The following is a 12189-nucleotide window of genomic DNA, read 5'->3' on the forward strand; positions in this document are numbered from 1 at the left end:
GAAAGAACTAGTTCTTTGCTAACTGTGTGCCAGAAACAAGCATTTTTTTTTCTGAAATCAGAAATGAAGAAAAATACCAGATATTATTGGTTGCTCGCAACATAGATTTTTTGCACAAAAGAAATACAGCTACCCAGTATGCATTTTACCTGACTGGGAGAAAAACTGGGAACGTCGCCAAGAGTTTTGAACTCTAAGCGGAACACTGGCAGTGCCAGGCGACTCTAGATCAGACAGTAGAACAGAACAAACAGAAAATCATGAAAACAAGGGTAAGAGTTGAACGGAATTATGCTCCCAAGTCTCGAGTCCAGGTTTGGCTATACAAGAATTAGCAGTGACAGAATCTAAAGTATAAAATATTTCAACAAACCAAATACGAAACCCAAAGACATGGACAAAAGTCAGTAGAAATGAGACAGTTTATGCCATTGTCTGTCTTATTTCGTGTTAGGTGAAATTTTATAGCCTCATACTTAATGGTGATATTCTTAAAATGTTGAATCTCAAAATAATATGATACACTATGAAAGAGCAAAATGTACAGTTCACATTGATTTTAAAGAACACTAGAAAAGTGTGAAAGACAGCAAAGATGAGTTCGATTATTATTTGATACACTTTATAAAGGTTATGTATGGAAGTCTGTGGCAGGAGTTATATATGTGTGTAACAAAAGATGTGTATATATATGTCTTCTGTAATGTGATGGTATCAAGCAGACACAGCAGCTCATCTGCATCCTTAAACTAGTGCTGTGCTCATCTGTCATCATTCTCAATGCAAATAAAGACATCAGTTTTTAAAATGTGCACATATTTTCCCGAAACGCCAATTTGAGATATCTTTCTACTGCTGGGAGACAGCTGGGGAAAGGAAGAATGTCATCTTTAAATGTGTTTTATGAATGTTTTCAGAGTAAAGACTCTCTATGCATGTATGTACCTTTAAGATGAGTCTGGAACATCAGTAGGGCCTACCAGCAGATCTGCAATGGCCTGCAGGATCAGTCTGTAAGCAGGTGGCTTTATGGAAATGGAGGAGATAGCACTGTCTCAATGGGAGGAGGTACTAGGTATGGTTCCAGGATTTTGTATCCTAGCCTATAGCTTCTTTGGACTTGAGTGAAACTACAGACTAGTCACTTAAACATGCACTGACTTTCTATCTGGCAAAGCCCTATACTTTCCTTGTCTCCCTCAATTAAAGACAAATGATATCTCATACAGTTACATTTTTTAGAGGCCTTTTGCCTTTTGAAAGATAGGAATTTACACACTCCAAACAGGTATTATTGTTATTTTTATATCTATTGGCCATGTCTTCAGTGCATGATTTAAACATACTTGAAGTCAGTGGTTTTCAGAGTGTGATCCCTGGATCTGCAGCATTAGCATCCCTTTGGGAGCTTTTTAGTAATGCAAATACTGTGTCCCCCCTTCCCCCCTGTGAGACATTGCAGGAGTGGGGCCCAGTGATTTGAGTTTTAACCCATCTTGTAGGCAACCTTGGCATATATTCATGTTTGAAAATTACTGCTTAAAGCCCTATCTCCACCATATAAATACCCTTAAAGAAAGCAATTAAGAATAGTTTACTTCTGCCTGGAACCTTGCTCTGTACTCCTATGCCTACTGCTACTATTCTGCAAGTATTAGATTATAATATTAGTGATTATTCTAAGTCAAGTATTAAACTAAACACTTTTTTGGTTTACCTCAATTCTTCCAATACCCCTAGGAAGTTGGTACTATTGTTATTTCCGGTTTACAGGTGACAATTAGTGATTAGGGAGAACTTGGTGGATAAGGTTGCACAGGTTAAGAACTAAATAAAATGAGAATGAATCAAACCCAGGTGTTTGGTCTCCAGAGCTTGCACCTATAATTACAGCTTCCATGAACCAGACAAGAATATAGAACAGGTGTACACCAAATCTAATTCTATCCTGAAGAATAGTTTTTGAAATGCTCTACTGCTACTAAATTTTATTTTTTAATCATTCAACTTAGGTAAAGATAAGTAAAGTCCCTCATTCAACTGCACATTTTATAATTGCAATGTCTTATAACAGGTAATGAGATATAAAAAATGTAAGATAACAAAACTAATTAATATGGTTTAAAATACCTATTTCCTCTCTACATTACTTATCTGCACAATTACAAAGTGCTAGAAATAGGACAGAAGTAAAATCTTCTAAATATGGCCAATGCTGACCCAGTTATGAGACTTTATTTTTGTTAATTCCCTTCAGGACAGTAGGCTGACAAATGTAAAACAAATGTTTTGAAGATAATATTGAACTTGTTTCCACATTAAGAAACTAGTGATCATCCATGCATGCACTAATTAATTCCCTGCCAGGTACTCCGTTATGAAGAAAGAGCCCAATATCTCCGTTAACCAAAAGCCATCTCAGGTTCTAGCCCAAATAGCTGCACATCCTTGAAAAGAAAAGTAAACATAAGTTCCCAGTCACAATGACCCTGTACCATACTCTCTTTGTCTGTGGACTGATATATCCATAAAATGTACCAGGGAAAGTACATTAGAAACAAAAAAACAAGAAACCTTATGGTTCTTCCCTCCTGAACTTAAGCTGTTTTCACACCTAGAAAGAGAACAACCATACCAGTTCTATGTGATTTTTTTTACTTTAATTTTTTTTCTCAATTACAGTTGACATTCGATATACTAGTTTCAGGTGTACAGAACAGTGGTTAGACATTTATATAACTTACAAACTGATCCCTCTGATAAGTCTAGTACCTAGCTTGCACCATACAGTTATTACAGTATTATTGACTATATTCCCTATGCTGTACTTTACATTTCCTTGACTATTTTGTAACTGCCAATCTGTATTTCTTAATCCCTCTACCTTTTTCACTTAGTCCTCTAACCTCCCTCCCATCTGGCAATTATCAGTGTGTCTTCTATCTATGAATCTGTTTCTGTTCTGTTTGTTCTTTTCCTTTTTAGATTCCATATAAAGTAAAATTATATGGTATTTGTCTTTCTCTGTCTGACTTATCTCACTTAGCATTATACTCTCTAGGTTCATCCATGTTGTAGTAAATGATAAGATTTAATTCTTCTTTATGGCCAAGTAGTATTCTATTTTAGCAATGGAATATTACAATGTGAGGTATGGCTCCCAAAAGTTCCCAAAGGCATGCTAAAGCTGCAGATCCACGGACCATGTTCTGAAAACCACTGACTTCAAGTATGTGTTTACATTGTGCACTGAAGACATGGCTGATAAGACATAAAAATAACAGTAATACTTGTTTAGAGTGTATGGCTCTTCTTTATCTAGTTATCTATTGATGGACACTTGGGTTGCTTCCATATCATTGCTATTGTAGGTAGCACTGCAATGAACATATTTTGGATTTCTTTGGATAAATACCCAGAAGTAGAATTGCTGGTTCATAAGGTAGTTCTATTTTTAATTTTTTGAGGCATCTCCATACTGTTTTAAACAGTGGCTGTACCAATTTACAATTTCACCAACAGTGCACAAAGGCCCCCTTTTCTCCACATCCTCATCAACACTTGTTTGTTTGGTCTGTGTGTGTTTTGAAGAATCGGTAGTCCCTATAGACCCTGAACTCTCCCACTGTTCACATGCCCTAGTTTCTTTCTTGGTGGTTGCCAGTGGCTGGGTTTATCACTAGGATAAAGGGATTTGAGTTGGGCTCTTAAAGAGTCAAGGGGCAAATTCACAACCTATACGTGGCCTGAAAGGTACCTGGGAGTTTGCAGTGGTCAGTGCCATTTTAAAGATCTTCAGAGGCCTAAATTCCCATATTTTCAGAGGCCATCTCTCACCACATTACATCGAACATGTTAAAATGTACCAAACATATGAAACATATTAAAATATATCCTCAGCATATATATGTATGAAGTATAGCTATAAAGAATTTTTGAAAGGTTAAAGTTTTTGGTTAAGGGTAACACATTTAATCTATGATCTTGAATTTCTCAGTAATCATTATATATACACGGAAATTATTATGGAGTAAGAAAATGTGACTTTCTTCCAAAATCATTGTCAAATTAAATGGATATTGTATAAAGCTAGGTAATTAACAATTAATGAAGTGGACATAATATTAAAGTTATACATATTTTATTGAAGTTATTGATTTTTTATTTTGCAAATTTTTTCTACATTTTGGAGCCAATAAAATTATTTTAAGGTATCAAACACTTGTGTAGGCTCTATTGTGCCTATAGTGCCTGGCTGAGGAAAGGGCTCTGGATAGACCAAATAGAGAATGTGGCCCCAGATTTCAATTCTGAAATTATTAATTCAGTCATCATGGATTCTGGCAAATACCATGGATAAAGGAACATCAACATAAATGCAGTAATCTTCCTTTAAATAGGGAATATTTTACTATAGATGGGCCCAGTAGAACATGTAGAACAAAAATAAAACGTTTCCTTCTCTTTACCTTGAGAATTGAGATTTGGCAAATGTAACTGGTTGGTTTCAGGCATTTTGTCCAGAAATGGAAACATCAGGGTTGCTTCTGGCTCTGGAGATTTTGGCTTTACCACCTGGGTCATGAGCAACAGACAGAAACATGAGTTTATATAAGTTATAAGCTACTCATGTCGAACTCATATAAACTTCTATGTGAATATAAATTTATATAAACATAAACAAACATAAGTATTATCCATTAATAAATGCATAGGCAAAATAAAATTAAAGAATCCATAGCTATTATATGTCAAAAAGCCTAAACATTTAACTCTTAAACAGACATTCTGGCTGCTTCTCTTGGCCCCCTTTGTGCTTTTCTAAATTAATGAGGCCAACTTTTCAGAGAAGTCAAATGAGAGCATGCAAATTTAAAGATCATTTTTCTCCGAACCCAGAAAATAATATTCCATCTTTGAGATTACATATCATTCTGTCTCATTTTCTTATTGCTCAGTCCCATTTTCTCTTCCTGGTTCTACATAATACTGAATTTGTAATCTCAGGATGTGAGATGTTCTACCTAAGATAAAATAAAAATCTTACTATGTTAGTGCTAAATACTAAAGTAATATTACCTCTTAATTATTTTTGAGATGCAACACAATGCCCTAACAAATTTATGCAAGGTACACTAACGACAATATGCTTTGGCTGTTAACAAAAGAAGCATCATTACAAATAGCCATTATCAAACAATACAATAGCAATGATGCCCTTAGAGGATTTTTGAGGCATGTGAGATCATTTGTCTATATGGTAAATACTTCTAAAATTAAAAATTTGTCTATATGGTAAATACTTCTAAATTTAAAAATTCTTATATTAGCTTTGTAAAAATAGATTTTTTTTACTACTGCTACTTAATTTTGTTTCTCCCCAATCTGAATGGCCTTTGCTAGAATTACCCTCTTTCCGATTTGTTGCTTCTAGTCAACTGCTGAAAGACCAGATTACCAAACTAATATCTAAAATAAAAGTTAGTAGACTTTGAGCAAAGATCTAAATGAGGAGCACAGCTATATCAGTTATTGTCCTTCCAGCTGCCTACAGGACTTCCTCTGATTCACTCTGGCTGTTGGCTGTGTTCTCAACAGATTAATTTGATAACCAATAAGGCAAGTGGGGCTATAGAGCACTTGTTTCATTATAAACTGATCTATGATTTGTTCCTCAGGCTGATTTAATGTCTAGAATTTCTTCTTGGTAGGACTTTATTTTTCTGTATGAGTAATATATTCAACCCTAATGGAATCCTGAAGAAAATAGTTAATCACGTCATTCTGCATTACAGAGGTCAACCAGATGTCCAACTGAACTTCAGTGTTAAACATGCAAAAAAGGTAAAGCTTAGACTTATTAAAGTTGACAACCCTCAAATCTTAATCTAATTTCCTCCATAGCAGAGTCTAATAAAAACATATTTCTGATAATGCCCAGCTGTAAATGAAACAGTTAATAGCAGAAATGCTCAAAATGACCGCTATGTAAAAAGGTCAGTCTGTGTATGTGAGCACTTTGTTTTATAAAGGTAAGACTCTCAAGTGAAGTCAGAAAATAAAATCTTTTGCAACCACTGTAATCACCTTCCTCCCTTTTTCTAACAGCTAACTGTACAGCAGGGAAATGAAAAAGGGAGACATTCACATGATGTGAGAAAAGCACTTGGTTCAAAAACCATTATTGCATTTGCTGATCAACTAGCAGAAATTCTTAAACTGGAGTCTACAGGACATAATTCAGGAGGCATATATAGTTAGTACACCTTGATACCAAGGAAAACTTAGAAATACTGTGTATTTTATGCTTTAAATAAAAGATGGCTAAACATGTTGTGTATGCAGGTGCGTGCAAGCATGCATGCATGCACACACATGCACACGCAATATTAAGAACCCCTGAAAACTCTTTTTTCCAGGGGTAGATATGACACTGGTGGTCCAAAGACAGATCACAAATAATGTTACACAGATGAGGTATGCAGATGAATACTTTTTAGTTATGATATTCATTTTACTTGATTTAAAAAAATTCTAGCAATGAAATAAGAGTTTTCCTTTCCATTTAGATTTAAGTGGAACAAAAAGTCAATTTGGAAGAATAAAAAATAATGGTTATAAGTGTAATGTGGATAAGGCAAAAACTGCAAAGACAAGACATTCTGCCTGCCCCCAAACATTTTTCCTACAGTTTAGTTCCTACTTTCAAACTTTCAGACCATTCTTTAATTCTCTATGTATAAAAATGAGGAATAGCTAGAGTCTGAAATTTCCAAAAGGCATCAAGGCAATAGGCATTTTTCGAGGCTCTACCAAGGACACAGGACTCTGAGCTCCTTAAGGCCAGGGCTGTGTCTTGTTCATTGTTGAATATTCAGTGTCTAGTATTCAGTGCCTGGTAAATAGTAGGTGCCCAGTCAATACTGGTTGACTACATTATGGAGAAACCAGAAGTAGAAGTGGTAATTTTTTTACTTGAAAGTAAAACCCAAATTTAAGGTTAATTTTTAAAGTTAAAATATCACCATATGTAGTATGCCAGTATGCCACTCAGTGGTTCTCTATCTTGGTGGCTAATCACTAGAATCACCTGGGGAGCTGGTGCCTCAATTTTGGAATTTCCAGTCTCCATAACTGTGAGAAATAAATTTCTGTTGTTTATAAGCTACCCAGTCTATGGTATTCTGTTACAGCAGTCCAAATGGACTACTACTTATATCTTTCTCTCTGTAAATTATTTCCAGTGAACATGTAATATATTTTTATTTAAAAAAAAAAAAACCCAAATCAAGGATAAGAAAAAAGAGGAGATAAAAATAAATCTTCATTATGAACAAGTGCCAAAGAAGCACCCAGCTGCAATGCTACACTAATTTTGGATTTAACTGCTTTAATCCACTATGTACTTCACCTTTTGTGACAGCACCAACTCCACCTTTCCGCTCATTTCATTTCCTGGTTTCTTCTGGTTTTCTTCTTCTGGCACATTGCTCTTCAGCTTGGGACTGGAGGAAAACTCCACAAAGGCCACGGTTGGGCTGGATCGAGTCACAGTTGTTGTAAAATGCTGTGACTCTGAAAAAAAGTTACACTCAGAAACATAAAGAAGAAGACCATATAAAAGCCCATTTAAGCCATGAAGTACATTGAGTCCATATCCTGTCCTGGGCAATAAGAAGTTGGGTTACCATGTGAAGAGAAGTATAAATAAGCTTAAGGTACCATAATTCTCTAGGATCTTCCATAGTATTATAAACAAGAAATCAAGCAACATAGAACACATTAAAGAACCCCACTATAAAAAACTCAAGTTCTTAATAAGAGTCAGAGTTTACATACAAACAACACTACATGAAACAAAATGTTGACAAGAAATATTATGATAGGTGGTTTGGATGGGAGAACATCTATAGATAATTTCCATCCAAATGACTGACTCTTCTTTTTGTATTTCAATACTTTTAACATCACATTTTCATAATTGAAATGTGTTAAGGATTGTGAGGTATTTATAATGCAATGAAAATTAAGTGTTTTATGATATATAAAGAATTAGGTACACTTTAGAGTGGGTGGAAAAGTTACCACCTGAGGGGGCTTATCAAAATAAGGTGCAATATAGTTTGAAAAAGCATACACTAAAATTTTTTGTAATGACATTTAATATCTTTTGATATGCCATTTACAAATAATTGGGTAAGAGAAGAGGGTGAGAGGTTTTTATCAAGAGAAAAAATGTGTTAAAAATAGCAAGAAACATTACTTTAGGGAACGAGATGTCTCTATTCATACTCACTGTCCATATTTGTGACATTACTTTATTCTTTCAAACTATTCACCAGATTTATCATTTCAGTGTCTATTTTTATGATATATTTTTGTCTTTTCTACTGCTGTTATAGTGTCTTAAAATATGACCTTTACTTTTTAGCATTATTTATTTGTGAAAATATAATCTCTAAAATAATGGAAATAAACTTTCAAAAAACCGAAACAAAACAAGGTAGCAAAAAATCATGGGTGCTTGTTTTTACAAAAAGATAAATCCGTGTCAGAATTTCCCCAGTAAGCCTCTAGGTGGCAGCACAACCACACCTGTTACAGAGCTTAACTACCTCTCTATTGCTCAGCAGATGATGCTTATTTCCATTATATCTTAACAGTTATCATGATTTACCTTAAAATTAGTCTATTATAAAACAAACCTGATGAGGCAAGTTCTGTATTCCCCTTTTCTGGCTTTTCACCACCATTTTCATCTTCTTGACCGTTTGGTTCAGTTTCTTCAATTGTTGCCTGAAAAAAAAAAGATTTTTCCCCCCTTGAAAAAATTATCCCTTTGAAAGTTCTAAAGAGTAAAGAATTTCTTTCTTTTTTTCTTTTTTCAAAAAGGCCAACAGGGTGAGTTGCCTATATGAATTCATTCTTTTCTATTTCTTAGGCAGCTATATGGTGAAAGGCTGGATTTGCTGGAAGGAGACATTCTGTGAAGAACGGAGCTACTGAAGCAGCATTACACCATGAGGGCACAGGCGCACATGCATCCACTGCCTAACTCCCCATCTCTTCTGACTGCCTCAGATGTACATCCCCATTTTTTCCTTCCTTTCACCACCAAATTTTCAAAATCATAGTTACCACCCATTTGCTCTTGAATGCCTTTAAAATTGGATTAGGGTCATATTGTCAAGTAGAATAGAAATTTTCTTTAAGGTTACAATTTATGTCTCAGTAGTTTATCTTCGGCATAGAGGCCTGTGGTTCTTAGTACTATGAAATTTACTTTTTAAAAAAATAATTAAAAAAAAATTTCAATTACAGTTGACATACAATATCATATTGGTTTAAGTTATACAATACAATGATTAGACATTTCTAATCACAAAGTGATCACACCGATTAGTCTAGTACCCATCTCACACCATACACAATTACAATATTATTGACTATATTCCTTATGCTATACTTTATGGCCCCATGACTATTTTGTAACTACTCATTTGTACTTCTTAATTCCTTCCCCCTTTTCACCCATCCCCACCCTCTAGTCTGGCAATCATCAAAATGTTCTCTGTATCCATGAGTTTGTTTCTGCTGTTTATTTTTATAGTTTGTTCTTAAGATTCCATATACAAGTGAAATCATATGGCATTTGTTTTTTTTGGTCTGACTTACTCCGCTCAGCATAATACTCCCTAGGTCCATGCATGTTATTGCAGATGGCAAGCTTTCATTCTTTTTGATGCCTGAGTAACATTCCACTGTATATTTGTACCATCTCTTCTTTATCCATTCATCCACTGATGGACACTCAGGTTGCCTCCATATCTTGGCTATTGTAAATAATGCTGCAATAAATATATGGATGCACATGTTCCTTCAGAGTGGTGTTTTGGATTTCAGATAAATACCCCAAAGTGGGATTACGAGGTCCTTTTTTGTCTTGTTATAGTCATTTTTGTGAAGTCTATTTTGCCTGGTATAATATTGCTACCTTTTTTTTTTCATTTCCATTTTCATGAACTGTCTTTTTCATCCCTCTACTTTTAGTCTCTGTGTGTCTTTTGATCTGAAGTGAGTCTCTTATAGGCAGCATGTGTAAGGGTGTTGCTTTCTTATCCATTCAGTCACCCTATCTTTAGACTGGAACATTTAATCCAATTACATTTAAAGTAATTGTTGATAGATATGTAATTATTGCCATCTCATTATTCATATTTTTTATCTTTTTTTCTTCTTAAAGAAGTTCCTCTAATATCACTTGTAATAATGGTTCGGAGTTGATGAACTCCTTTAGCCTTTTCTTGTCTGGGATGCTCTTTATCTGGCCTTTGATTCTAAATGATAGCTTTGGTGGGTAATCTTAGTTGTAGGCCCTTGCTTTTCATCATGTTGATTATTTCATGCCAATCCCTTCTGGCCTGAAAAGTTTCTGTTGAGAAATCAGCTGACAGTCTTATGGGAGCTCCCTTGTTGGTAACTACCTGCTTTTCTTTTGCTCCTTGTTTAAAAAAAAATCTTTCCTGGCTTTATTGACATTTAATAGATAATTAGTTGCTCATATTTACATCGTACAATTCAGCGAGTTTTCTCAATTACAGTTGGCATACAATAATATACAGTTTCAGTTGTACAACCTATTAATCAGAGATCCACATAACTTGCAAAGTGGTCACCCCACTAAATCTAGTATCCCTCTTCCCCTTACATATTTATTACATTAACCATCTTCCCCATGCTACATTCTACATCTTTATGTCTATTCTGAAACTATCCATTTATACCTCTTAATTCCTTTGCATTTTTCTCCCACCCCAAACCCCTCTTATCCAGTAGCCCTCAAAATATTTTCTGTATCTATAAGTTTATTACTATTTTTGTTATTGTGGTTTATTTGTTCTTTAGATTCTACATGGACATGGAATAATGTGATACCTTCCTTTCTTTGTCCGACCCATTTCATTCAGTGCAATGCTCTCCAGGTCAATCAAGGCAATACCTTTCTCCACCCCCTTCCTTTGAGTCTGTGTGTGTCTTTTAATCTGAAGTGAATCTCTTATAGGCAGCATATGTGGGAGTCTTGTTTTCTTATCCATTCAGCTACTCTATCTTTTGGTTGGAGCACCTCATTCTTTTCCATTTGAAGTACTTATTGATAGGAATGTAGTTGTTACCATTTTGTATGTATGTTTTTGATACATGTCCTTTCTTCTTAAAGAAGTCCCTCCAACATTTCCTGTAATACTGGCTTGGTGGTGGTGAATTCCTTTAGCTTATTTTTGTCTGGGAACCTCTTTACCTGTCCTTTGACTCTAAATAATATCTTTGCTGAATAAAGTATTCTTGGTTGTAGATCCTGTGTTTTGATCACATCAAATATTTTGCTCCAAGCCCTTCTGTCTTACATGGTTTGAGAAATCAGCTATTATGGGTACTCCCTTATAGGTAACTAACTGCTTTTCTCTTGCTGCTTTTAAGATTCTCTCTTTGTATTTAATATTTGACATTTTGATTATGATGTGTCTTGGTTTGAACTTCCTTGGGTTCCTCTTTGAGATTCTCTGAGCTTCCTGGAATTGTATGTCTACTTCCTTCACCAGATTAGCTAAGTTTTCCATCATTATTTCTTCAAATAGCTCTTCGATGTCTTGTTTTCCTTCAGGTACTCCTATGACATATATATATTTTACATTTAGTCATGTCCCATAGGCTCCTTATTATAGTCTTGGCTTCTTTTTTCTCGTCATTCTGATTGAGTGTCCCTGGCTTCCCCAACCTCTATATCGATGGTTCAAGCCTCTTCTTTATCCACTCTGTTTTTTCCATCTAATATATTTCTCATTTCAGATAATGTGTTCTTCATTTCTGACTGGTTCTCTTTTATAATTTCCACTCCCATTTTAATGTTTTTTATTACGCTGTTAAAGTTCTCACTGAGTTCATCTACACATCCCCTAAGTTCATTGAGCATCCTTATAACCAGTGTTTTCCACTCTGCATCTGTTAGATTGCTTAACTCCATTATTCCTGGATCTCTGTTCTGTTCTCTCATATGGTTTCTGCTTCTTTGTCTTTCCATTTTGGCTGCCTTCCTGTGTCTGTTTCTATGTACTAAGCGAAACTCTTAAGTCTCCCAGTCTTATTAGCATGAGAGACTTAGTTGGTGTCCAGTGGCACAGTCCTGAGAGG

At 35.1% G+C, this 12189-nt stretch overlaps 1 protein-coding gene across 19 annotated transcripts in view; it reads right to left on the reverse strand.

Moving 5' to 3' along the window:
- The window catches only part of LIMCH1 (LIM and calponin homology domains 1), a 332907-nt gene that overhangs the window by 24812 nt on the left and 295906 nt on the right, over window positions 1–12189 (reverse strand). For 16 of the 19 annotated variants that reach the window (XM_036227982.1, XM_016160717.2, XM_016160715.2 and 13 more), the window contains 3 exons: window positions 8706–8796; window positions 7412–7575; window positions 4470–4575 (listed from right to left, as the gene is read on the reverse strand). In XM_036227982.1, coding sequence (XP_036083875.1) covers window positions 4470–4575; window positions 7412–7575; window positions 8706–8796 — 361 coding nt within the window. Of the gene's footprint in view, window positions 1–149; window positions 225–4469; window positions 4576–7411; window positions 7576–8705; window positions 8797–12189 lie in introns of all 19 variants that reach the window. The other 3 variants (XM_016160713.2, XM_036227975.1, XM_016160709.2) reach the window with 1 other exon arrangement.

The sequence above is a fragment of the Rousettus aegyptiacus genome, unplaced genomic scaffold, assembly GCF_014176215.1.
Source record: "Rousettus aegyptiacus isolate mRouAeg1 unplaced genomic scaffold, mRouAeg1.p scaffold_m13_p_10, whole genome shotgun sequence".
In the NCBI taxonomy this organism is placed as follows: domain Eukaryota; kingdom Metazoa; phylum Chordata; class Mammalia; order Chiroptera; family Pteropodidae; genus Rousettus; species Rousettus aegyptiacus.